General features: G+C 42.8%; 4 protein-coding genes and 1 long non-coding RNA gene across 11 annotated transcripts in view; 1 reads left to right on the plus strand and 4 right to left on the minus strand.

The window, feature by feature from the left end:
• Window positions 1-10,357, minus strand: part of man1b1b (mannosidase, alpha, class 1B, member 1b) — a 15,015-nt gene extending 4,658 nt beyond the window's left edge. Inside the window, exons 1-14 of one of the 3 annotated variants that reach the window (XM_020469908.2) lie at window positions 10,045-10,357; window positions 9,822-9,946; window positions 7,929-8,063; window positions 7,277-7,385; window positions 7,067-7,182; window positions 6,784-6,935; window positions 6,469-6,581; window positions 6,057-6,236; window positions 5,427-5,575; window positions 5,011-5,199; window positions 4,340-4,530; window positions 841-961; window positions 355-549; window positions 52-183 (exon numbers count right to left, since the gene is read on the minus strand). In XM_020469908.2, the coding sequence (XP_020325497.1) occupies window positions 52-183; window positions 355-549; window positions 841-961; window positions 4,340-4,530; window positions 5,011-5,199; window positions 5,427-5,575; window positions 6,057-6,236; window positions 6,469-6,581; window positions 6,784-6,935; window positions 7,067-7,182; window positions 7,277-7,385; window positions 7,929-8,024 (1,743 nt within the window). In that variant the 5' untranslated portion in view covers window positions 8,025-8,063; window positions 9,822-9,946; window positions 10,045-10,357. Of the gene's footprint in view, window positions 1-51; window positions 184-354; window positions 550-840; window positions 962-4,339; window positions 4,531-5,010; window positions 5,200-5,426; window positions 5,576-6,056; window positions 6,237-6,468; window positions 6,582-6,783; window positions 6,936-7,066; window positions 7,183-7,276; window positions 7,386-7,928 lie in introns of all 3 variants that reach the window. The other 2 variants (XM_031818914.1, XM_031818913.1) reach the window with 2 other exon arrangements.
• On the plus strand, window positions 9,277-11,975 carry LOC109877707 (uncharacterized). Of its 5 annotated transcripts, none has more exons than XR_002253270.2 (3): window positions 9,277-9,433; window positions 11,363-11,627; window positions 11,710-11,975. It is a non-coding gene; the product is annotated as an uncharacterized LOC109877707 (long non-coding RNA). The 5 variants fall into 5 exon arrangements; XR_002253276.2 differs by having other exon boundaries at window positions 11,751-11,975; XR_002253269.2 differs by having other exon boundaries at window positions 9,298-9,433; window positions 11,363-11,536.
• On the minus strand, window positions 10,466-12,748 carry LOC116367813 (collagen alpha-1(II) chain). The gene is made up of 5 exons (XM_031819001.1): window positions 12,477-12,748; window positions 12,184-12,290; window positions 11,988-12,068; window positions 11,659-11,841; window positions 10,466-11,517 (listed from the first exon to the last, which is right to left on the minus strand). The coding sequence occupies exons 1-5, from the start codon at window positions 12,634-12,636 to the stop codon at window positions 11,359-11,361; spliced, it is 690 nt and encodes a 229-aa protein (XP_031674861.1). The 5' UTR covers window positions 12,637-12,748; the 3' UTR covers window positions 10,466-11,358.
• On the minus strand, window positions 12,653-19,255 carry LOC109873372 (collagen alpha-1(I) chain-like). The gene is made up of 32 exons (XM_031818915.1): window positions 18,940-19,255; window positions 18,769-18,822; window positions 18,633-18,686; window positions 18,284-18,337; window positions 18,137-18,190; window positions 17,974-18,018; window positions 17,810-17,854; window positions 17,358-17,465; window positions 17,078-17,131; window positions 16,896-16,949; window positions 16,667-16,720; window positions 16,436-16,543; window positions 16,278-16,331; window positions 15,995-16,102; window positions 15,829-15,882; window positions 15,657-15,710; window positions 15,520-15,573; window positions 15,359-15,412; window positions 15,134-15,241; window positions 14,996-15,049; window positions 14,837-14,890; window positions 14,679-14,732; window positions 14,475-14,528; window positions 14,301-14,354; window positions 14,079-14,132; window positions 13,902-13,955; window positions 13,743-13,796; window positions 13,500-13,553; window positions 13,317-13,370; window positions 13,177-13,194; window positions 12,985-13,038; window positions 12,653-12,832 (listed from the first exon to the last, which is right to left on the minus strand). Exons 3-32 carry the CDS (start codon window positions 18,636-18,638, stop codon window positions 12,755-12,757), a joined length of 1,758 nt encoding a protein of 585 aa, XP_031674775.1. The 5' UTR covers window positions 18,639-18,686; window positions 18,769-18,822; window positions 18,940-19,255; the 3' UTR covers window positions 12,653-12,754.
• On the minus strand, window positions 18,765-25,651 carry LOC116362015 (collagen alpha-1(IX) chain-like). Its single transcript, XM_031816329.1, has 14 exons — window positions 25,612-25,651; window positions 25,458-25,511; window positions 22,862-22,906; window positions 22,634-22,687; window positions 21,905-21,949; window positions 21,740-21,793; window positions 21,481-21,588; window positions 21,209-21,262; window positions 20,815-20,868; window positions 20,478-20,522; window positions 20,275-20,328; window positions 19,501-19,545; window positions 18,940-18,983; window positions 18,765-18,822 (listed from the first exon to the last, which is right to left on the minus strand). The coding sequence occupies exons 3-14, from the start codon at window positions 22,892-22,894 to the stop codon at window positions 18,765-18,767; spliced, it is 648 nt and encodes a 215-aa protein (XP_031672189.1). The 5' UTR covers window positions 22,895-22,906; window positions 25,458-25,511; window positions 25,612-25,651.
• Between the last annotated feature and the right edge of the window lie 1,211 nt (window positions 25,652-26,862).

Here is a 26,862-nt window from a genome sequence, read left to right on the forward strand (position 1 = left end):
AGTTAATTTACTAACAGTAGTCTAGGCTGGGTAGTGACTGTGTTCTCTCACCTTGGTGTACTTGTTGAAGTTCTGGAGGATCTCCCAGCCCCAGTCTCTGTACTTCCTGTCCTTGGTGAACCTGTACAGATAAAACAAGCTCTCCACCGTCTCAGGGCGAAGGAGGTTGTGTCTGTCTGCAAGCTGAGAAGAGGACAGATAGACACACACGAGAAACAATCACATAGGAAATTGACCATATCCATGAAAAACTTCACAGCAGTAAAATAAAAGGGTCAGAAACCCAACTATACTTCAGTAGTGTATCGTTTAATAATATCTCTGCAGGGGAAGTGCACACCCCTGTATACCCACCTTGACGTCTACATCTCTGATACTTCCCTCGTGCATGTTGAAGTGGACGATCTCAGGGCTCAAGCCAGTCTCCATCTGGGCATACATCTGGTAGCAGGTCTCCATCAGCTGCTTGGCCAGCTCCATGTGGTCGGCTGGCAGGCCATGGTGGGCCCCTAGAGCCAGGGTCCCAGGGAGGAAACACACCAGGTGGTCCTGACAGACAGGGTTGGGGAGTCAGTGGAGCAATAGAATGTCCATGTTGCAGAATAGAGCCCACAATCTTTTAATGGAAAAGACTGGAACTACAGCTGGTTAGGAGTTGACAGCCTTGCTTGACTCATCAAAGCGATAACATTTAAGTATTGGGTGAAACTGGGCTTCAAATGCCCAACCTTAAACAGGGTGCAAACCTCCCTCAAAGAAAATCTTGAGGTTCCGTTGATTTAGAGAAAACATCAGCTCTTTCACCCACACTCATCTGGTGTGCATAGTTCGTATACTAACCATTTTGGGGCTGAACTGACCATGGGACAGCTCCCCTACGAAGGTCAGGCTGTTAGGAGATGACTTCTTAAGCAGGTTCTTCTTCACTCCCTCTAGGGCCTGCAGGTAATCCTCCAGCAATCTGAAGAACACAGTCACAGCTTTACAGCCAAGCAATGGAGAACACACGCACAGTCACAGCATTAATGGAGAACACACGCACAGACACAGCATTACAGCCAAACACACGCACAGACACAGCATTACAGCCAAACACACGCACAGACACAGCATTACAGCCAAACACACGCACAGACACAGCATTACAGCCAAACACACGCACAGACACAGCATTACAGCCAAACACACGCACAGACACAGCATTACAGCCAAACACACAGCATTACAGCCAAACACACGCACAGACACAGCATTACAGCCAAACACACGCACAGACACAGCATTACAGCCAAACACACGCACAGACACAGCATTACAGCCAAACACACAGCATTACAGCCAAACACACGCACAGACACAGCATTACAGCCAAACACACACACAGACACAGCATTACAGCCAAACACACGCACAGACACAGCATTACAGCCAAACACACGCAGTCACAGCATTACAGCCAAACACACGCAGTCACAGCATTACAGCCAAACACACGCAGTCACAGCATTACAGCCAAACACACGCACAGACACAGCATTACAGCCAAACACACGCACAGACACAGCATTACAGCCAAACACACGCACAGACACAGCATTACAGCCAAACACACGCACAGACACAGCATTACAGCCAAACACACAGCATTACAGCCAAACACACGCACAGACACAGCATTACAGCCAAACACACGCACAGACACAGCATTACAGCCAAACACACGCACAGACACAGCATTACAGCCAAACACACAGCATTACAGCCAAACACACGCACAGACACAGCATTACAGCCAAACACACGCACAGACACAGCATTACAGCCAAACACACGCACAGACACAGCATTACAGCCAAACACACGCACAGACACAGCATTACAGCCAAACACACGCACAGACACAGCATTACAGCCAAACACACGCACAGACACAGCATTACAGCCAAACACACGCACAGACACAGCATTACAGCCAAACACACAGCATTACAGCCAAACACACGCACAGACACAGCATTACAGCCAAACACACGCACAGACACAGCATTACAGCCAAACACACGCACAGACACAGCATTACAGCCAAACACACGCACAGACACAGCATTACAGCCAAACACACAGCATTACAGCCAAACACACGCACAGACACAGCATTACAGCCAAACACACGCACAGACACAGCATTACAGCCAAACACACGCACAGACACAGCATTACAGCCAAACACACGCACAGACACAGCATTACAGCCAAACACACGCACAGACACAGCATTACAGCCAAACACACGCACAGACACAGCATTACAGCCAAACACACGCACAGACACAGCATTACAGCCAAACACACAGCATTACAGCCAAACACACGCACAGACACAGCATTACAGCCAAACACACGCACAGACACAGCATTACAGCCAAACACACGCACAGACACAGCATTACAGCCAAACACACGCACAGACACAGCATTACAGCCAAACACACGCACAGACACAGCATTACAGCCAAACACACGCAGTCACAGCATTACAGCCAAACACACGCAGTCACAGCATTACAGCCAAACACACGCAGTCACAGCATTACAGCCAAACACACGCACAGACACAGCATTACAGCCAAACACACGCAGTCACAGCATTACAGCCAAACACACGCACAGACACAGCATTACAGCCAAACACACGCACAGACACAGCATTACAGCCAAACACACGCACAGACACAGCATTACAGCCAAACACACGCAGTCACAGCATTACAGCCAAACACACGCACAGACACAGCATTACAGCCAAACACACGCAGTCACAGCATTACAGCCAAACACACGCACAGACACAGCATTACAGCCAAACACACGCACAGACACAGCATTACAGCCAAACACACGCACAGACACAGCATTACAGCCAAACACACGCACAGACACAGCATTACAGCCAAACACACGCACAGACACAGCATTACAGCCAAACACACGCACAGACACAGCATTACAGCCAAACACACGCACAGACACAGCATTACAGCCAAACACACGCACAGACACAGCATTACAGCCAAACACACGCACAGACACAGCATTACAGCCAAACACACGCACAGACACAGCATTACAGCCAAACACACGCACAGACACAGCATTACAGCCAAACACACGCACAGACACAGCATTACAGCCAAACACACGCACAGACACAGCATTACAGCCAAACACACGCACAGACACAGCATTACAGCCAAACACACGCACAGACACAGCATTACAGCCAAACACACGCACAGACACAGCATTACAGCCAAACACACGCACAGACACAGCATTACAGCCAAACACACGCACAGACACAGCATTACAGCCAAACACACGCACAGACACAGCATTACAGCCAAACACACGCACAGACACAGCATTACAGCCAAACACACGCACAGACACAGCATTACAGCCAAACACACGCACAGACACAGCATTACAGCCAAACACACGCACAGACACAGCATTACAGCCAAACACACGCACAGACACAGCATTACAGCCAAACACACGCACAGACACAGCATTACAGCCAAACACACGCACAGACACAGCATTACAGCCAAACACACGCACAGACACAGCATTACAGCCAAACACTTTGGACCAGTACCTCCACCAGTCCATGTGTACTGCTCTGTATAAAAACACGACTGGCTTGACAAAGGAATATGGCTAATAACTGTACAAATACTGAGAAACATCAGCTGAATGGTACTTTTACTATTATTGTTTGATAAGTGTCCCATAGAATCTAGTGTCAACGCCAACTGATAGAGCACTGAGCCAATGAAATAAAAATACAATTTCAAACAAGTACTTTAAACATAGCACAAGAACCAAATCTGTCCTCAAGCTGCGCTGGGTCTGGGAGAGCTGTTCCAACGGAGGATACATGTTTTATAAAGTAGCTCTGAAGACCTAGTTGTGCATGAAGTTAAGCAAATATTACCAGACAGTCATGAATAGTCTTGTGCACAGCCTGACACGGCATACAGCCATTCAGCCACATCCACACAGAATTGCAGGTAACAGAGAGACGGGCTGTTTAAGTCGTGTCAGTTACATCAAGGGAGCTGAGGAGATCAAGCTTAGGACTGTCAAACACGACAGCAAGCTAAAACAGCGACAACTCTGCTGCCTGCCTCCAGTACTTAGCAGGGAGCCTAGACAAGATGAGTAGGAATCTAGTGGCTAGACCTGACTCTGTGAATTAGTGTCAGCCTCAACCTCATGACAGCCTCGAGAAAAGTAGACAGGAAAAGTGTTGAGAAAACCCACTCCAACTCACTCTGTCTCCTTCTGGCCTCCCTGTATCCACTGTTTAAGGAGGTATTCGTAGTAGCTATCTGCTCGTGCGCCCAGGGTGAAGACCCCCAGATGGGTGAACTGGCCGCTATTGGTGTTGATGAACATGGGGACGAGGCCGTCCTGCTTCCCTTCCAGCTTGTGGACTTTTTGCATGACCTTATCCACTGCAGCCTGGATGAGAAAGGAGGTGGGGGGGGATATGTAAGTTAAAGCTAGAATCCGTAAATGAATCACTAACAAAGCAGTCACCCTGCTTCTGTTTTGGTACAAAGCTGAGGAATGCACCTGGGGAAATGTAACCACTCAAATTCATAGACAGAGCTATGGATGCAAGGAAAATTATTGTTTTAATCATGTTGAGGATATACAGTGTTTGTTTACTTCTTCTTTATGTACAAACATTGGAGTAAAGCAAGCTTATATTTGGGGGTTCTGATGGAATAATAAGTAAGACATTTATAAGTTATCTTTTTCAATAATCAAATTACGTATACATCATTAATCTATAAGTCCAGAAATTGATGTAGCAACTAAGGATTCTATCTTAAAGTGTTGTCAGAGATTATTGATAAAGTGCGGTGGAATCAAACGTTGTCCAGAAGGCTGACATTAATCGAGTCCTTTCACGAGAACATTGCTTGTGAATATTACCCGGTAGCGTGTGTCCTGAGTGAGGCGACTCAGCTCCCTAAACTCTAGCTGGATGCTGGTGACCTCAGCAACAGTGCTGTCCGACGTCCATCGAGGGGGGTGGGCCGTACCCTTCCCAATGTTCACATCTGAGTAGGGGATCTTGGACGGGGTGTTGAAAGCAGGCATTAACCTCGTTCCTATATCTTTCTGCAAGGTCATCAAAAGAACAACAGAAGGCCGATCAATATGTTTCCCTAGCCAGACCCCCTCCCACAGAAAAACAAGTTATTTCACGAAAGAACTCATAAGACCTAGCAGTATCCCATGAAAGGGTCTTTGAGAGGCAGAAGGAGTGGAAGAGGAAATGTCAGAGGCCCAGCAGCAGTAATAGCCAGCTCTCTGTCTGCATGTCTCTCTGTCTGCATGTGACTCACAGCCTTGTCCAGGAACAGAGCATCTCCAGTCAGATGGTAAGTGCTCAGCAAGCCGCCCAGGATACGGATGGTGCTCTCAAAAAGGTTCACATCAACGTTCTTATTGAAGGAGAGCTCCGTTGACACCCAGGTCTTAGCCTCCTCAAACTCTGTCCAAAAGAGACCAACCACAACTTTAGTGGTCTAACTCCATGTAAACTCTATGATATAGCAGATACAAAGAAAAGTTGGATCATGAATATAAGTAGCGTTTTCCCTATATGCATTCAGCAGTGGCGCTGCTAAATTGTGGCCGCCAAATTAAATAAACAATTTATATAATAATATACGGTATATAATTATAATGTAATATAATAATATATGATTTATATAATAATAATATACTGTATATATATTTTCTTTGGGGGGGAAGGGGTAATTTTAGGGGCGGGCAAAAAAAAAATCGGTGTCAACTTAAAACGACTAAAACCAGATATAAAGTATGTTGAAAAGATAATGGAGATACATATCTTTGATCACATTTCTCTCTGCTCCATGGCAAAATGTGTAGAATTGCAGGAAATTAGCTTTAAAAACATCCAACTTTGCCATCGCTGCTGTAAAAAAATCCTAGGGGAAACACTGAAGTACCTTCTCTGAGGTTGAGGATCCACATGGTGTCCAGGGCATCAATCAGGGTCAAGCCCAGGCCAAACCACTCTCCATAAGACTTAGAGATGGGCCTCAGCTCATCTTGGCCCCAGGCAAACTCTTTGTATCCCTTCCACGCATGTCTGAAAGCATCTCGTACTGCCTCAAGCCTATCGAATTCTGAAACACACACGCCAAGATAATTAACTACCATCTAAAGAATTATAAATGAATTACTTCTATTTCAAATAACTAAATCTCTTTCAGACCATGCACATTTCCTCTCAAAGCGCTAGTTGCCCTCTATCAAACTCAACTCGTTCTTAATAAACAACTGTTGTTAATGGTCATGAAGGGTGGGCTATGGAGGGTTTGCACACACACACACAAGTGGCAGAGACATGGTACAGACCTGGCTCGTGTGAATGGTCCTCTTGCTCAACCGCTGGGACAGCCACCTTGTTCTCTGCTTCCTTGGCAGTTCCTCCTTCAGTGGCTTGGTCAGCCTCAATCAAGGCCCCACGCCTATTAAACACACATAGGTGTCGGTCAAGATGAGAAGACCAGAAAACATGTTTATATGTTTGGAACAGAGTTTTAGTTTCTAGTCAGAGTACTCCTCACCATCGCTTCCCTAACCCATGCATGCAATAAAGGCTTATGTATCAGAGATAAATGGACTTCCATTATCCATTAGTCATCTCCTCTGATTAGAGACTAGTCTTACTTAACAAGTGGCTTCTCTCCCTTTCCTTTGTCAGCTTTCTTTGCTTCTTGAATCGGATTCTCCTCCACCTGGATATCTGACCCGGTGCCTTTCTTTTGCAGACGGTTCTGCAGGCCGGGTGGCCCCCGCTTGTGGGGTGCCCTCTTCTGCTTCTGAAGGACAAGACATGTTAAGGGAAGTGATTCACTTCAAAAACACTGAATGTACTGAATGTATCACTAACCCTAACCCTTTCTCACAGCCAAAGGCTAGCTTTAGTATTAGAGGAGTGGAATGTACCAACCTCTGAAGGTGGCTCTGGTACTAGTGGTTGGTTCTGTTTATCCGACTCAGGTAGGACCTCAGGGATGGCCAGTTTCAGAACATGGCCCTCATCCTCCTTCACAACAACAGTAAGGCCTGGGGAGGTACATAGGGGAGGATGTTCAGTCTCTGGTGCCTCAAAAACAGAGTCCCCACCACCATAAAAATTAGATTTTTTTGCTGGCCTTACCTCTGAAGTGTTCTGTGACAGTGGGGTAAGTGGCAATCCCACAAACTAACATGAGAGCCACGCTGAAGAGGATGAGGTTGCGCTGCAATCTGGATAACTGTTTCCATTTCTGTGGAGAAATGGGTACAAATTGGAGGAGATAGAAAATTACAAAGCAGTAAGCAGAGTAAATAACACCAAAACTCAGCTACAATTGATTGCACCAGCTTGTCTGTCAGGAGAGAGTCACACGAAGAAAGAAATCCAGAAGAACCACTGAATGTCACACACAGTGCAACATGTCTGATCAACTGTCAGTACCATGCTGCTACGTACTATACAGAGGCACTGCATTGTCATATTCTTCGGATAAACATCACCATCCTGGTGTCATATCTCCACAGATTGACAGTGACAGGTCTGAACTAGTCATTTTCTGTTGGAGTGACAATCACATGATATTATGGATATGATGATAATTGTGTCTCGGGGCATTTTTTCATTCAAGTTAGTAAACCATTAAAAATGTCATGCTATATTTGCAGTATAAAACATTCAGTGGGATATATAGTATAGCCTATCAATCAACTGCAAAGCATACATAGTAAGTCATCAGACCAGAGTTTGTGATTAAGATATGTAGGTTGGTTGACTTCCTTCAGCACTCACTCACCCTCCAGCAGGACTGTCTTCTCCACTGTTTGCTGTTATAGTTGCCACTTCCAGTGAAGGTTAAAGACACAAATTCCTTCCTTGATGGTGAGTGCATGTCTCCAGCCTACCCCACAGTGAAGTCATAGACTCTATGCTAGAGGAGGAAAGTAGGCTGCAAATGAGAAATGACAGCAGAGGCAACACAACCTCCCTTCTCTAATTATACAAACTCAACTGTAGAGAGATGTACTTTATTAGACCAAATGACTTTCAATATTGAGGACACATAAATAGGACTAAATGTTTGTAGGATATAGCATACAATTATGATTTTGCTTCAATTGACAAATAAAGCATAATATCTGAAAACAAAGCAATGCAGTTTCATTTACAAACCTTTTATTGATAATAATGACATGTTTGAAAATATTCCTGTCAATCACAGCCAATTATTGTTAGTGAGTACTTGACTAGTCCTGTGTAGCTCAGTTGGTAGAGCATGGCACTTGTAATGTCAGGGTAGTGGGTTCGATTTCCGGGACCACCCATACATAAAATGTAGACACACATCGCTTTGGTAAGTCGCTTTGGATAAAAGTGTCGGCTAAATGGCATATATTATTGTTATATTTACATTATTGTCACCGTCTTTCCTTATTTACAGCCTGCCAATTGACCTAACTATTGAAAATATTGCTTACATTTGTTCCCAAACAGGTCAAATTAGCTTCGAAAGGAAAGAAATGACTTTTAAGATACTGTATGCCAGCTGACGAGTGGTAGCTAGCAGATTGTCACGGGCTAATGTGATGCTCAGGGTAGGTACTGTTTGGCGTAGGGACACATTCTTCATGCATCTATTACTGTAGTTAGGCTTAGTCTACCTGTATTCTATAGCTTTAGTGGTGTGTTGTATAGATTCCATAATCCGGACATGAGCGAGTGCTCAGCTGGTTCTCAACACTGTGTGCACCCATATGTGCGCTGAAATCAACAGCCACCTCGTTCCCCTCAGCAGCCTCCACTGGTTCCCAAAGTTTTTTTCACTCGGGCCCCCTTCCAGCATTGGGGAACATCCATTCATTGGGAAGGCAGATCAAGTGTTTATTTTCAAAAGCAAATCACTTTTGCATGAGAAAACACAAAATACTACTCATTACGTCACGTTTGTGTTGAGCAGACTGTGGGCTTTGAACAGTGCACCTTGTTCATGCCAGGGAGCAGCCCGGTTCCAAAATGAACGCAATCAACTTTCAACCGGTGCAAAACGCCTACACGGTTCAGATGAATCAAATCCCCTCATTGAGACAGGTGGATGACCACCCCAAAGTGCTGCATGCCATGATGACACGGTTGTTTTGATCAATGAGAGAGAGAACATTTGAATTAGACAAGATGGCTGCGTATACATTGTTGGATCACTTGGCACAAAACATGTATTTTAATATCGGAGCATTTTATAAATTCAAACCACTTGCAGCTGGACATGGGAATTTTAGAAGATACATGTTTGGCCCAAAAAAGGTTGGTCGAAAATGCTCTGTGCTTCTCCAAACAGTACCTATCCTGTAACCGCTACTGGAGCGTCACATTAGCCCGTTACAATCTGCTAGCTAGAGGGAGACTATGCCCGAAGTCTACTCGCAACAGCTGGGATGTATTCATTACGGAAACAGTTTACCGTGTAAGAACCAAACGGGAGAAAAACAAGAGTTTCTATTGGAAAAATTCAGGCAGGTCCCTCCCCGTTTCGTTCCGTTTAAGAAACGTTATCCAACAGAATCTGCGTAATGAATACGCCCCTGATAATTACGACTGAAAACATCCTCGCAAACAAAAACAATGTGCAAGCTAACACAATCAAAACGTATACTAAAATAAGACGTTGAATTTAGAAATAAATGTACTTGACCTTTTATTCAACAGTGTATGGTATCTCGTGCTCTTCAGAGCTCCAATTCCAATGTCCTGGATCTTGAGCGAAGCCTGACCGATTCACAAAGCGACTATAGACCGAGGCATTACGAGGCCTACAGCCTAAAAACAAGCAGTTACACGAGTAAAGTTAATTTACTACAAACGATGAGCATGTCTAACAGGAAACCGGCAAGTGTTCGTTTAAAATGATTGCATACCTTGAAGAGAACGATTCTCTACCCAAGAGCAGCAATGCAATATCTATACATGCCACGCGCTCAGTGCTAGAAAAAGTAACCTGACCGAACAGAGCGGAAGCAACAAAATAAATTCGTTGATACAAGTCTGAGGATGATACATTGTAAATACACGCCTTTCTCTCAAATCAACACTTTGTCCGATTACTTTTAATGAAACATCAGTAGTTAATTTTCATTCGAATCTAGTCAAATCACATCGTTCTCAATTGTTTCAAGTTTTACTGAAAATAAAATAGCTTATTTTCAAATGGTTTGGGTGCTCAATAAATTGTGTGTAATATTCCATATGACAATACCAATTCATTAGGAATTAATTAGTACAGTCCCTTCATTTATTCATACATTTCCGTCTAACAACAAAAGTACTATTATCTCGGGGGCACAATACAAAACATGAGAATATGAATGATTGCTATTTATTCAAACTTAAAAAGAAAAACAACAAAGAAAATGGCCAGCATATAAATTAAGTAAATCACACAATTAAATACATATATTGAAACAAAGATGAAACTGAAGAAAAACGTAAAAACACATTTTTTTTTTTTACAGTACTGCATTGTTCCTCTGTATCAACAGAAATCAAAACATCACAATTTCACAAATGGTGATTAGGTTACTGCATCTATCAGGTGATGCAATAATGCATACAATATTATCACCAGACATAATTCATTGTCATAGTTCCTAATAATAGATGTAAGGGTATAGTGTGTATATAATGACGTAGAGTGAGCAAGGAGCTCATAAAATAGAGATTTAGCTATGTCTCCAATTTGGGACACATTGTTAAATTGCAGCAGTGAAGGTTAATGTGTAAACCACAGTGCTCTTCATCAAGAACATACCTGAATTAAGTATGGGTAACGTGAAAAAATAATTATAGCAACCTTTAGCATTTAAAGAAACCTCGGTCATTTAAACCAATTACATAAATAAGCATGTTTCAATATCACCAGTGAAATCAGTGTAAACAAAAATACAAAGATAATTTCTCTCAAGAATATCACTGGCCTGAAAATGGATAGGCTAACCAGTTCATATTTGTAACTGGTCAACCTTTGGATAGAGAAAAGAGACACTTTTTCCTGTTGGTTGGTACGTCTACTTTGTCTTAGCAATAAACAAGAATGTCATGAGAAGAGGAGAGATGCTGATGTCTTTCTCTGTATCTGTTTCTCTCCCATTTCTCTGGGTCATTTCCCCACTGGCTGGTGGTTGTCTCATTGTTGTCTCTGCTGTTATCAGTCCTTAGAGAGTGTCTCTCTTCCTTTAGCTGAAGCACACAGGCCCAACAGTGAATCCAAACTCCTGTGTGAGGTCACTGCTGCCAAACACTGCCAGATCTCTCAGGGGAAGCAGATCCAAGTCCTCACTCTCAAACTGGAACACCGCCTCACGACGGCCTCCGGAATGCAGCTCCTCAGAGGGCTGCCAAGAGAAACACAAAGTACATTAAGTATTGAAGTGACTCTCTTCACCATCTCTCAACAGCCTTCCCTCCTCACCACCACCACCACCACAATCTAATACAGTACATGGTAATCATTATAGGGTAGTCTAAAAACATACCACGCAATCTTGTAATGTCCCCAGGTAACTCTGTCTTTGTGTGTCTGCCAGGAACTTCACCTCTCTTTCGCCTGGTCCCTGTATGTTCCCAGGCTGGCAGGAGTATGTGATGTTCTGACTGGTGAGCCTGCTGTTCAACCTCAGGAATCTCATCTGCACCACGTCGGGTCCTAGATACTCAAACTGGGAGAGGGCATGGAAGGAAGGAAATCAAACCAGAAACACAAAAGCATTTCATTGTACTGTGTACACCACATGTATCCTTTGCATATGACAAATAAACTTTGATTTGATTCGATTTGAGAATCATGATTGGATTTGAGACTTACCTGAAAGCCTTTTTCCTTTGAACTCAACCAATGAAATGAGTTATTTGTCCCAGAATCCTTCAGCCATGCTTTTACTGGCACCTGAGGTTTGAATGTATTTCATATGTTATTACATACATTTAGCATATGTTATTACCATATTATATAAGATCTATGGTTCAGTGGGTCCCAGAGCCAGAAGTGTGTGTGCAAGTACCTGAGGCTGGAGCGGAGACAGACAGGTCTTTGGTGCTGCAGTGAAGTCACAGTACACCAGAAGGGCATCAGCTGGGCTGCCCTGGTTAGGATCAATGTAATACATCCCTGGAACATGTAACAACCTTTACATCAGAAACTGAGCAGGGTTCCATCTCTCTGCTGCTGTACAACCGCTCCCACACAAATCCAATAAGCATATTGTGCATTTAAGATGCTTTAAAATATCTGATACCAATATTGTGGTATTAGAATATAACAGAGAAGTCTTCACATTGTGGAAAAAGCCCATACCATTAGTGAAGTTGGGCTGGGAGAGCCAGAGCTCCAAGCAGGTGGTAGCTGGGTGTTCTTTAGTGCCGTCTGGTGGATCTATGAGCAAGTGCAGTTCTTGGTGCAATAAATCCAGCAGAGTCTGGATCAGGAGGTAGTTGGGCTTGTCTGACAGGTACATGATGTCCTGATCAGGCAGGGGGTGAAACAAGGAGATGTTGTAATATAAATAGTTATGGCTAAATTTGCTGAAATGGCTTTAGTTTCAAAATGGAAGTATTTGGATGTGCTTGGATAGATTACCAACGACTTGCCTTGAGTTGTGCCAGAGAAAGATTCAGAGAGGTTCCAGGGGGGCCAGGAGGTCCAGGGAGGCCCTGACATAAATAAGGAAAAACAAACACAATATCTACGTTAATCTCATTGCCCTGGGTTGCCAGATTGGGTCAGGAATTATTTTGATTTCATTAAACAGATGTAAAGTGTCTGCTACTGTAATGTTTTGTGATGTGAGTAGGGTCATACTCACAGGCAGGCCTCTCACTCCAACAGGACCTGCTGTTCCAGCAAATCCTTTTAGACCCTGACAATTAGGCAAATTTAGTTAGTGCCCTCAGTAAATCCCCCAATCTCCAAATAATTCATTGACAAGACACAAAGGTATGCATAAAAAACAGAACAAATGTGTGTATTTATATTTAGAGAACTGTTATACACATACCTTTTCTCCAAACAAACCCTATAGAAAGAGAAAATTCATCACATTAGCATTTACTTTTTTTCCTGTATAAGTATGTTTACTATATTTTCATAAATACAAGGGTAATAACAGTACCATATTTCTGAAAAAGGACAACTTACAGGCAGTCCAGGTAGACCTGGGGTCCCCCATTCCCCATGAGGACCAATGTCTCCCTACAAAGACAGAACACATAAATCACTGTCAGTACAACTCAATAGCAATGCCACGATTAATGATGAATACTTAACAGAACACTGAGTCGGAACACACTAGACGGACAGATACTAGAAGGTGCATCTTACTTGTTCTCCTTTTAGGCCAGCCCTCCCTGTCTGACCCAAAGGGCCTTGTGTCCCCTGAAACAGACACTCAACTGACTCAATAGATCATGGAACTGGGTCCATTATTACATACAGGAAATGTATAGGGATATGAACATGGGAATGATGGAGGCAAAATGCATCCATAGTAAATCTACATTAAGATTTTTAGTACATCTGACTCGAGTGTAATATGCTTCTTGGGATAAATGAGCTCAAAAGTACCTTCAACCCCTGACCTCCAGGAGGACCTGTTAATCCCATCTTCCCCTTCTCTCCCTGTAAGTTTAGGGGAAATATATTAGTGTCACATAAAATGAGCTCAAAGTGCTGTACTTCTTCAATCATATCATAATCCTGTTGAGGCTTCAGTCAAGGTCTTACCTCTATACCTGGTCCACCCATTAGACCCTTCTCCCCTTGTAAGCCAGGTGTCCCCTTTGAGAGAAACAAGGGACGTTATTTGCTGAGTTTTGGTGACCCAGTGATTGAGTTATACAGCTAATCCTCCTGGCATTGAAAAGTGCACACAGCCTTTCCAAAACAGATCAAATAACTTACGTAAGGCCCTTGTCTTCCTGGAGGCCCGGTTGAACCAAAATCTCCCCTCTTTCCCTGTAGGCCAAAGAAAGGTCAAATCCTGATTAAAATCTGATGCCCCATTGACCTTACACAAACTTTCACCACTGCAAAATATTATCAAGGTGAAGAAACATTATACTGTATGTTATGGCGAATGCAAAATCGGGCCAGAGTTTCTCACGGTCAATAGTGATTACTGACCTTTTCTCCTCTCTCTCCACCTAAGCCTTTGCTTCCAGTTTTTCCTCTATTCCCCTTACATGGAAACAAAAACAGCTTTTAGAATCAAATGAAGAATCAAGATCCATATTAGTTGGAACGATACATTTTTAACATATGAAAAAGAGACTGAATAAGCAATGGTGTAATTCTCACCCTCCTTCCAATGTGTCCAGTCTTTCCTGGATATCCATTTCGACCATCATACCCCTGACAAAAAGAAAGACCTACAATCACATACTACACTAAGTGGACATTATGATATGGCCTTTGATACAGGTAGGATGTCAGAATGGGACAGAGTGCTAAATACTATATATGTAGATGTAAAGACAGGTGAAAGGTGAAGCTTAACCTGACCTTTTGACCTTTCTGGCCTAGTCTCCCCTCAGGGCCTGTTTGACCTTTTGGTCCCTGAAGAGCAAAAAGGTAATGTTGACTTATCCTAAAACATGGAATATGGAATATGTGTGTTTCATTTGTATATATTAGGTCTAAAACGTTTTTGTAGCACTTACCAAAGGTCCTGGTGGGCCAACAGTTCCCTGAGGCCCCACCTCACCAGGCAAACCCTAAGAGTAGGGATGAGTAAAAAAAAACATCAACCAAAATGTTAACTTATGTCATGTTGCCAAAGACATATCAACACCACAGTTCACATGTGTCTGTGTTCCTACCTTCAATCCAGGAGATGCTTGGGGCCCCCTGTCGCCTGGAAGACCCTCTGGACCCTGGACCCGACAGAGACATTCAGACCGTCATCTTAATGAACAATTTAGATGTTCTCTAGAAAGAAAGATATCAATCAGCCTCACCTGATCTCCTGGTTCTCCTTTATCTCCAGGCTCATCTTTGGGCCCCTTAAGTCCGGGGAAACCCTTTGGACCAATCTCTCCCTGTCTCCCCATGCCTCCCCGCACTCCCTACAATAAACCAACAAAATTGAATTATGACAGAAATTGACCATGCAATTGCTGTGCATATGGTTTGAATTACAATCTTATCAAAATAAATTGGCAGATGATTTGGATACTAGGTACCTTTGGTCCATGTTTCCCCATGTCACCATTCACTCCACTGATGCCTGACATCCCCTGTCATTAGAAGACAACAGCTCAATAAAACCAATCAAGCCTACAGTTACATTACTCTCTATAATTCATTCATGAAAATGAACAACAATTTTGCTGGCAATACATACCTTAAGGCCTGAGTTTCCAGGGTTCCCAGCCATACCATAAGGGCCTTTGTCCCCCTAGAGAAATTACAACTCCATGTTACGGTACAGCTATATCATTGTCCCAATCGTGATTAGAGAATTTCAACATCATACTGTACCTTCTGCCCTTGTGGTCCATCAGCCCCAGCTAATCCAAAAGGTCCTGGAACACCCTGGAACAATAACAGGTTGTGAGGCAGAGTATTCGACAATGCCATTAGAGACATTGCCATTACTGAGTAATAACAGATGTTCGAACTATCAATACACTCCAGTCTACTTCAAACCTACTTCCAGTCCAGACAAGCCTGATGGTCCAGCTTCCCCCATCAACCCCACCTGGCCCTGATGAACAGAAACAGAACACTGTTGAAGCGCCAAATCTACATGTCACACACACATCACCTCTATTAAACCATCAAACATTAGTATAGAATACACCTTATCAGTCACTCACTCGTAGTCCTACGTAGCCCTTCTCTCCCTTCACTCCTCTTTTCCCTTTGTCCCCAAGAGCTCCTGAGGGCCCCTCCAACCAAGAAAATCCACGAGGTCCTATGTCCCCCTGGAGAGGAAAAACAACAATATGGAAAGTATCAGATTGGGATTTGTATGGCAGAGGAGCAAGAAAACATTTTTCAAAGACTTCTGAAAATCTTAACAGGCATTGTATCATACATATAGAGCCACACATAAAGCATATATTAAGTAGGCCTTCTTTATCCTGTTAATTCCATTACCTTTTGTCCTTTAGGACCAGGATATCCTCTGTTGCCGAAACCTCCCATCTCTCCCTGCAACAGACAATCACAGAAAACCATGAAACCACATCCCAAGCTGACAATGATGGCAGCATGTGTCTGTAGATGAGCTTGGTAGAAATTGTAATACACCTGACCTCTTTGCCCCTTGGCCCAGGCTCACCCTGCATCCCCTGGGAGCCCTGTGGCCCTGGCTCTCCCTGTAGTCCATTCGGCCCTGCCTTTCCAAAGGGACCTGGAGCTCCCTGTCTCACAGCAACATAGATGGGGTCAGAAAGGTGGGGATAGAGTAGTGAGCGATCTAATTAACACATTTGAACTGAACTACTGAAAAAGGGAGGAAATCCTATTGTGATGATGTCACTGACCGGTTCACCCTTCCTGCCAGATGGCCCCTCCTCACCAACTGTTCCTGGGGGACCCTGGGAGGCAGGAGAATACAGTACAGGGTCATCAATGTCAGCCATGATAGCACTATTGCAAAGGTATTGTATGATATACCACACTTTACACCATGAAAAAAGAAATAGCAAAAAACACAACATCAGTCCTAATGGAGGTGGATGGGTATACGACTGTCTAAGAACAGACACACACCTGCTGTCCATCCAGTCCAGATGGCCCACTGTCCCCAACAGGCCCTGCTGCTCCCTAAACAGACACAACAGTACAGTACATCACTCAATGCATTACTGACTGTCATGATTCATGCTTTATTCCTTTCAATCTATCATTGGAAAATAGAAAAAGACAAGAGCTAGGGCTGACATTGAACTCACCTGCACTCCATTTTCTCCAACCTGCCCCATTACTCCATCTATCCCAGGAGTGCCCTGGATACAGTAGATAAAATACATTATCAGACTCAAGAGTGACTATACATGTATTGATAATACATGTTAATATCTGTAATATTCATTAAAATATTTAATCAACAGAATATATAATAATACAAAAATAATATAATATACTAATATAATACCAATATACAGATAGGCCTCTGATGACATTTTTTTTATTGGAATTAAACAATGAGAAAGATGAAAAGTACCCACTCACTGGAAACCCGGTGGGTCCGGCTAGCAACTGAGGCCCCAGAGGCCCCTGGCTTCCTGGGGGGCCTGGCTTTCCTGTCTTGCCCTCTGGCCCTGGTAGGCCTGGAGGACCCTAAAACCAGGTACATAGCGGTTAAAGCTTTGGGCCAGTAAACAAAATGTCACTGATTCAAATACCAGTGCCCTTGAGCAAGGCACTTAACCTTCATTTGCTCCAGGGCTGCCCCTGTAAAAAACACATTGCATTGCACCTATCCGATGTATGTAACAATAAAAACATATTTTTTTATTATCTTCTGATTCAACCAGAAGACAAATATGGACCATAGTACATTCACATCAGCCAACCATGGACCTCATAACTTAATCTGTCTCTAGAAAACAAAATGACCAAATCATCAAAGTGCCATCTAACCAAACAAGAGGACAAGGACATTATTTAAAAGTGCTACTCACTGGGGACCCCTGTATGCCATTGAGTCCATTGTCTCCTTGACGACCCTGAGGTGGATAAACCAGAAAAACATAATGGCAGAGTCAGGCTGTAACCCCAGGGGGAAACCTGGTGTCTAAATCTAGTCTGTATTAGTCAAATGGTCTTAAAGAGTGAGCTTCCTTACCTGAGGTCCAGCCAGCCCTCTCTCTCCATGAGATCCCTTTAACCCCTATAGGACAGATCAAAAACATCAACGTGGTAATTAAAGGTATCAATGTGTAATATTTCCACCAATATTAGTTTACACTATTCTTTCCATAATGTGAGTGTCAGTACAGTGTACTCACTGGTGGTCCACTCTTCCCAGGGATACCAGCGGGACCTCTAACACCAGGTTCCCCCTGAGGTTAGACAGACAGACAGGTGGCATTCAATGAAATCAACAACTATACTAACACTAACATGTGGTAGAACTGTATGGGGTATTTTCTTACCCTCTCTCCAAAATGACCAGGTCTCCCAGTTAAACCCACTGCTCCTGGGTAGCCCTGTACAAGGAATGGGTTTCCACAGTTATGGTTACAGTTGGTTGTTCCACACAAAGTTGGTTGTTGGCAGTAGTAGGTACCACTGCACTAGGATGATAATAATTGGTTTAAACATCTATCTTTTACACTTTTCTTAGAAAAAAGAACAGATTACAGTAACACCTACAGAGCATGAACTCTCACAGCGGGATTATAAAAATACTTTTCTAAACACATTAAGATAAATTAAATGTAGACTGGTTATGGCCACTAGCCCACTCTAACACCTTGTTGGGGTTGGACAGGCAACACTTACATACATGCCCACTGGCCCCTGGCGACCCTCCACGCCATCTTTCCCTGTGAAGCCCTAGAGAACAGAGAGACTCATTAACGAGAAATGTCGGTAATATTTCGGTTTGAGACAGAGGCTCTTGGCCTACAGTACTCACCCTATCACCAGGTGGCCCAGGACTGACGTCTTGTCCAGACTTTCCTGGAGGACCCTGTTGAAATCATGAAATAGATATAAACATAAAGGGTAAGAATGGGTAGGTTGAGGAGGGTGACAGAATGTGCAGGTCCAGCAATGATAGGTGAGCGACATTTATTGTTGGACATACCTGAGCACCTGGGGGACCTGCTCGTCCTGGTGCTCCCCCCAGACCTGAAAATCCCTGGATTTATGACAGAGAGGTTAAACACACATTGACTCGTGAATATACGACCATGTACTGTAGCAACAAATGTATACCCTAATTCAATGTGCCCTAACAGCATCACGTATCAAGACTTTACAAAGCAGTGTTGAGGACCTCAGATCATCCCTGGCTGTGCCATGCTGAATGTGTCTTACAAAGACACTGACTGACTGAGCCTACAAACCCCTGGGGATGATCAGGGCCTTGTAAACCTCTTTACTGGTACACTATCTAGTCTTATCTGTCTGACATGTAGGTGCTCATATAAACAGGAGAGCTGGGACAGCAATAGCCACCACAGGCCCACAGGCAAGCTGTTGTATCTGTGTCTAAGGAGGATCATCTGAAAAACAACCAATCATACCTCTCTTTATTGCTATGGTTTATGAGAGTTCAGCAATGATTGAGCCATTTGTGTTTCTTTTCTTTTCACTGTTGACTTTTACTTGTTTAGAGCTGATTGGTTAAAGGGGTTTGACTCACTCTGTGTCCTTTAGTTCCAGGAATACCAGCAGAACCAAGCTCACCCTACAATCACACACAACAACAAAAACATTACACATATTGTTTTTATCATGCCATACATTTATTTTCTGTACAGATGTAGGATCTTAATTTTAGTCAGTTTTCTACAGCAGGAAAATAATCCTGCAGCAAAGGGAAATTTGAATTATTATGTGGATTATAATTAATGGACATTTTTGTAGGGGCAAATCAGGTCTGACATTCCAAAGTGGACATTTTAAAACTCAAATACACTACAATTTTGCATTTTCTGTTGTGCAGGAAAATTCTCTGCAACAAAAGAATGAACAAATTAAGATCCTACTATCTATCTATCTATCTATCTATCTATCTATCTATCTATCTATCTATCTATCTATCTATCTATCTATCTATCTATCTATCTATCTATCTATCTATCTATCTATCTATCTATCTATCTATCTATCTATCTATCTATCTATCTATCTATCTATCTATCTATCTATCTATCTATCTATCTATCTATCTATCTATCTATCTATCTATCTATCTATCTATCTATCTATCTATCTATCTATCTATCTATCTATCTATCTATCTATCTATCTGTACACAGAACTTATCCTGAAACCTACTTATCAATAATGATTGAAACTGCTGGGTTAGTACCTGTTCAAGGAACTGCGTTGACAATGCACAGTAGACAATAAGGAGTCAGTAGACAATTCTAATAAGTGATATTAAAAAAAGTTAAAGTTATAAAATGGGAACCTGTGTACCAGGCTTTCCTTCTGCACCCTCAGTCCCAATGAGGCCTCTAAAACCCTGCAACATAACACACAGACATAGACACAAACACGTCTGGCATACATACCACACACAACAAGGACAGCTGATTGTTACTATAGCTACATTATCCATCAAGGATTGTCTGTCAAGTAATACTCATATGAGAATGAATACTGTTCTCTTACCAGGATTCCAGGTATACCAAAAAGACCAGGCTGTCCAGTACGACCCTGGAAATAGAAGATATCAGAGGGAGAATGTGATTATTCCCCCAGTCCCAACAACATCTTCCAGCAGAGGGTATAGTAATGTATCTACAAAGATGATCTATTACAGCAGTGTTTCCAAACTCCAGTCCTCCAGTACCCCACATTTCTGTTGTAGCCCCGAACAAGCATACCTCATTCAACTTGTCAACTAATCATTGAGCCCTCAATGATCAGGGGCTACAACTAAAATGATTACTATTAGGGGTACTCGAGGACTGGAGTTGGGAAACACTGTATTTGAGGAGACAGTTACCCTGGGTCCTTTAGGTCCCGATTTCCCATTATGGCCTGGAGTTCCCCTGTGGCCCTTAGGTGGAAACAAAGAGAGACATTCAAAATTAAGATTTTGAGTCTGTATTATGGCATGTGATACAAGAATATGGCATGACATAACTCATAACTGTCAGTATTATATTGTATTGTATTGAAACTCAGGTTATAAGACTTTGACATCTTTGGGAAGCTGGCCATTCAATATTGGCTCATTGAATGCAGCTGCATGTAGACTAGAACAAAGGAGAGGTCTAACAGAAGAGTTCTAGTTGTTCCCTCAGGACATGAAGTTCCCTCAGGAAAAATAAAGTAATTCTAAGTCTAAGTCTAGTTTGTTGTAATCACTCCACCAGACAGTGATAAACTCTGCTGACCTTTGACCCCTCCTTTCCAACCACTCCCTGGAGGCCGACCTCTCCGTCTTCACCCTGCATGGGAGAGAAAGGGATCAGAGCCCTCTCATCAAAGGTTCAAATGGGCCGTGCCATTTCATAAACACAAACTACAGGTATCCAACATAACATTTTACATGAATCATGTATCAGTATGTAACAGCAGAAGAGGTACAGTAGGAAGATGAGGAGTGTTATTAATGTATGTTACAGTAATAAAGGCTGTGAATAGCAGGTGTCATCCTGATGTTTACCGGAATGCCTTGGGGGCCAGCTTGACCTCTGACACCAGGAAGGCCTGAGAGGCCACTCTGACCCCTCTCACCCTGACGGCCTAGGATCCCTGATGCACCAACAGAACCCTGAGGAAAAAAATACTAATGGTATCAAAACACCATATAATATGAAGGTTTTCACAACCATTTTTATTTTAATGAGATCTTCATGAACATGGCCTTTGTGATAGTCATGATTCTTGTACCCCTGCATCCAAACCCATAATCAAGTCTCTACCCTGTCTCCTTTGGGTCCAGCATCTCCTTTGTCTCCATCTAGTCCTCTGAAGCCCTATAGGAAAAGTCAGATCTGCTCAGATAGGATTCATAGAATAGAGCCTCACTCCTCTCTAAAGATGTCACTCCTGTTTAATAAACAAGATAATAATTATATACATCTTACTGTGCCACCTGGAGCCCCCTTCAGACCTGGAATTCCAGCAGTCCCCTAAAAGACAGACAGATACTTCGTCAGAGAGAGGAGAGGAGGTAGAGAGACAGTGACATGGATTTGTTTAACTCATAAAGTCACACAGATGCTTTAGATTCTCTACACTACAGTGTATCCCAGGGTATCTAGCGAAATCGGATGTCAGGCCCATTGTTTGGTGAGATTAAATGGGGACCCTTTTACTATATACTATGTTAAGAGTAAATATAGGTATGCCCTCATCTCAATAAGGAAACCCCTGTAAAACAGATTGCCATATCCAAAATATGTTTTCCATTTCTGTTGTTTTAGAGCTTGAACTAAAACCAGGAGCTAAAACATGTGAGTGAAATACCAGCTGGCAGAGTTGTAAAATGAGTGAGAAGTCAACTCATACTTTTCTGTATAAAAGCCAGAGTCAGCTCTGAGATGCAAGACACATGGAGATTTGTGATTTTAAAGAACTTTATTGCTGCAGTGAGGCCATAAGTCAAACAACAAAGCTGGCGAATAAACCTTTTTTATTCTGATGACCCAGTTTTAAAACAGCTTTTAGAATCAGTTTTCACAATAGTCTATGTTGGCATGTTGATTATGCCATGCAGAATGCTGTTTATGTTTTATCCCAAAACGTGTTTGCAGCCACATGTCTATCCAAATAAAAATGTAGAGTAATGTGCAGCTCATCCACAAAGAACTCACCACGGGCCCTTCAAGGCCTGGTAAACCCTTCATGCCCATTGGCCCGACTTCACCCTTTAGAGAATCAGAAATAGACAAACATAATCAAATAGACTAAACCAACTCCTACCAGGTGCCATCAGCAAGTGTCTAGGGGATAGAGGCAGGGGTTGATTTATGACTGGGCCTATGTGGGTTTTGACAAGAAATACATTTTATTAAACAGAAGATGAACGTGACTAAACTTACTATGTCACCTTTTTGACCTGGAAGACCATACATCCCTGGATGTCCCTGACAACAAAATAAATGAGAACATTCAATACTGTTTCAGCAAAATAAAATGTTGACGTATGATGAGGCTATATGCAAGTAGACCAGTTGTATGCATACACATTGTGTATGTCAGAGCCTGTTTATTAATAGGTCATAAAGTACATCTAAGTCATCATACAGTATGATTGCAATAATGAACAATATGATTATACGGCCTGTGCCAGGATCTGAATCACATGGTTATGAGGCCATCTGGATATGGCTAATATTTCACTAGACTGAGACTAGCCAGGAGATGGATATTTAAAAAGTAGGTTTTCACATCTACACCACTGTCTTACTAGGCTTCAGGGAGAGCCCCATTGTCTGCTCTGCTTGCCAGGAGCCAGCGTTTGGTGTGCAGGAGCAGTCATTAGGACTAGACCATGCCAAAAACTAAACAGGTAGCCCCAAACTCAACTGGACATTTACTGAGAGAATACCAGGAAAACAAGTCATCTCCTAGATCTACTGTAGCTGGCAAGAACATTGAGATTTCCACCAGTGCTATTATTGTATGAACTGAAAATGAGTATCTATAATCATATAATTTGACCAATTTTGCTGCCACAGTATATCAAAACGCATAAGGATCAAGTGAATATTATAACCACAGAGCCTGTGTATTTGCTGTGCAAATTAGTTGGCATGTCTTACTTGCAGTGGCGGACTGGCCATCTGGAATTTCGGGCAAATGACAGATGGGCTGGTCCATTTTTAGTAGACCTGGGATTTGCCAGGGACCTCATAATATGATAATATCACAATACTTAGGTGGCGATACAATATGTATTGCAAAAAATATGTTGGCTCACTATTTATACTGAACAAAAATATAAACGCAACATGCAACCAATATTTTTTTTTACTGAGTCATAGTTCATATAAGGAAATCAAATCAAATAAATGTGTCCCTAATCTATGGATTTTACATGACTGGGAATACAAATGTGCATCTGTTGGTCCCAGATACCTTTAAAAAAAGGTAGGGGCATGGATCAGAAAACCAGTCAGTATCTGGTGTGACCACCATTTGCCACATGCAGCATGACAGTTCTCCCTCACATAGAGTTGATTAGGCTGTTGATTGTGGCCTGTGGAATGTTGTCCCACACCTCTTCAATGGCTGTACAAAGTTTCTGGATATTGGTGGGAACTGGAACACGCTGTCATAGACGTCGATCCAGAGCATCTCAAATATGCTCAAGGTGTGACATTGGAAGAACTGGTACATTTTCAGCTTCTAGGAATTGTGTACAGACCCTTGTGACATGGGGCCGTGCATTATCATGCTGAAACATGAGATGACGGCGGATAAATGGCACAACAATGGGCCTCAGAATCTTGTCACGGTATCTCTGTGCACTCAAACTACAATTGATAAAGTGCAATTGTGAGGCCTCCCGGGTGACGCAGTGCTAGCTGTGCTGAGACTCTGGGTTCGAGCCCAGGCTCTGTCATAGCCGGCCGCGACCAGGAGGTCCATGGGGCGACGCACAATTGGCCTAACGTCGTCCGGGTTAGGGAGGTGCGGCTGGCTTCCGGTTTGGATGCGCGCTGTGTTAAGAAGCAGTGCGGCTTGGTTGGGTTGTATTTTGGAGGACGCATGGCTTTCGACCTTCGTCTCTCCCGAGCCTGTTGTAGCGATGAGACAAGATAGTAACTACTAACAATTGGTAACCACGAAATTGGGGAGAAAAAGAGGGTAAAATTCAGAAAAAAAGAGGAGAAAAAAAAGTGCAATCGTGTTCATTGTCCATAGCTTATGCCCATACCATAACCCCACCGCCACCATGGGGCACTCTTTTCACAATGTTGACATCAGCAAACCGCTCTCCCACACGATGCCATACATGTGGTCTGCAGTTGTGTGGCTGGTTGGACATACTGCCAAATTCTCTAAAACTACATTGGAGGCGGATTATGGTAGAGAAATTAACATTAAATTCTCTGGCAGCAACAGCTCTGGTGGACATTCCTGCAGTAAGCATGCCATTGCATGCTCCCTCAAAACTTGAGACATCTGTAGCATTGTGTTGTGATATAATATTCCACACCTGTCAGGTGGATGGAATATCTTGGCAAAGGAGAAATGCTCACTAACAGGGATGTAAACACATGTGTGCACAAACTTTGAGAGAAATAATATTTTTGTGTGTGTGGAAAATGTCTGGGATCTTTTATTTCAGCTCATGAAACATGGGACCAACACTTTACATGTTGAGTTTATATTTGTGTTCAGTGCGAAAAGACAATGGAGAACAAGCTTTTGAAATACTGGAATTTTGGCGTAGGTACAGCCGACTGGCAATAGCTAATGCTACCAACAGAAGCAAATATAGTCAAATATCAATATAATATCGTCAACAAATCATTTTATGATATTTTTATTTTTCCATCACAAATGTTTAGCCTAGTGGGCCTTTATAACTAGTTTTATTTTTGCGCAAAATTATCTTTATATGTCTAAAAATGTGGGCCTCAAGGACTAAAATTGTCTGGTGTGGGGGCCAAGTCCTCCCCCGCTTACCTGGATTCCTCCAAGTGCAGGAGAGCCTCTCTGTCCTGACAATCCTATGGGACCCTATGAGAAAAACAATACACAGAAGAAGTTGTTCAGTTTGAACAAATATCTGAAAGAAAAAAGGAAGTCTCGATGACAGGAATATAACAAAGACACATACTGGAGACCCTTTACGGCCAACTGGTCCATCTGGCCCTGCTTCTCCCTGTGAGGAACACAGCAGAAGGACAAACCCTTACACAGGATGACTGTTACTGTACATGGCTGTTTTTCATTAATTGTCAAATAACATGAAATACCATGCAGTCTATGTCAATCAAAGTTGTTGTGAGCACTGCGCTCAGGTGCGTCGACCAAAATGCAATAGAATTCCAAAATTGTGTAGCTGGTCCGCACTCTCCTGTTGCCAGACATTTTATGGAAGTGGCCAATAGAACTGACAGTGTATTGGTATAGAAAAGGTTTGGGCTACACGTAGAGGTGGCAATATTGAAAGAACTTTCCTGCAGAGAGAGTCCTTTTAGATTTTCACATTACGCACACTATACCCAGGTGGACTTAATGTGGAGTTGGATTTGGTACCTTTTTTGAGACTAGGCTGCTTGTTGCAGGGGTGTTCTGAACCTAGCTTCTAATGTTAATTCCTATTTCCCTGTAACTATTTATAGACATTGTTTATCCAATGCATTAAAGAAAGTTACTTGTTTCAATATTAGATTATGTATTGTATATTGAGATGCCTTATTGAGGGGCGGCAGGTAGCCTAGTGGTTAGACTAGTAATTGAGAGGTTGCAAGTTCGAATCCCTGAGCTGACAAGGTAAAAATCCCTGAGCTGACAAGGTAAAAATCTGTTGTTCTGCCCCTGAATAAGGCTGTCATTGAAAATAAGAATTTGAGCTTAACAGACTTGACTGGTAAAATAAAAAATGTGTGTCTGTTCCAGGAGAGGACACATGAACGCACCTGTTGGTCATTACCTTTAATGAGCTCACACTAAAGAATCTCACCTTAGGAGGATGACACTGTTGAAGTTTGTCGATCTACCCACTCCTGAATGAAATAGAAACCTTGAATCTCCATTTTGAGTGCAGACCAGCTACACAATTCTGGTCTGTGCCAATCAATCATCAATCCAATGCCCACTGTGCATTGGTAAATACAGTATACTGACCCTTGAGCCGTTCACCCCCTGTGCTCCAATCATACCAGTAACACCTGGAGCCCCCTGTTTGGGCACATACAGTACATATGTGAATAGGTAAACACAAAAAAACAACGTGCATTGTTTTCCTGTGCAAGTGGTACGTCTGCACTGATTTGTCAAGTGTGTTCTGACTGCGGCAGTAAAGTAGGTAGATGTGATAGTAACCGTAAGAGCTTGCATGATACTCCTACACTCACCATTGGCC

The sequence above is a fragment of the Oncorhynchus kisutch genome, linkage group LG3 (assembly GCF_002021735.2).
Source record: "Oncorhynchus kisutch isolate 150728-3 linkage group LG3, Okis_V2, whole genome shotgun sequence".
NCBI lineage: Eukaryota > Metazoa > Chordata > Actinopteri > Salmoniformes > Salmonidae > Oncorhynchus > Oncorhynchus kisutch.

Coding starts and splice junctions, on each gene's coding strand:
- LOC116367813 (XM_031819001.1), bottom strand. CDS start 12,636: ATGTACCTGTCAGACAAGCCCAACTACCTCCTGATCCAGACTCTGCTG. Junction 12,291..12,476: donor CCAGCCCAACTTCACTAATG/GTATGGGCTTTT, acceptor TACATGTTCCAG/GGATGTATTACATTGATCCT. Junction 12,069..12,183: donor TGTCTCCGCTCCAGCCTCAG/GTACTTGCACAC, acceptor TTCAAACCTCAG/GTGCCAGTAAAAGCATGGCT.
- LOC109873372 (XM_031818915.1), bottom strand. Junction 15,242..15,358: donor TGGGGAAACATGGACCAAAG/GTACCTAGTATC, acceptor GGTTTATTGTAG/GGAGTGCGGGGAGGCATGGG. Junction 13,371..13,499: donor CTGGCCTAAAAGGAGAACAA/GTAAGATGCACC, acceptor CTGTCTTTGTAG/GGAGACATTGGTCCTCATGG.
- LOC116362015 (XM_031816329.1), bottom strand. CDS start 22,894: ATGTATGGTCTTCCAGGTCAAAAAGGTGACATA. Junction 21,589..21,739: donor CTGGACCCAAAGGAGACAGG/GTAGAGACTTGA, acceptor TTTTTTCCTCAG/GGTTCTGTTGGTGCATCAGG. Junction 18,984..19,500: donor CTGGAACTAAAGGACACAGA/GTGAGTCAAACC, acceptor AGGGATTTTCAG/GTCTGGGGGGAGCACCAGGA.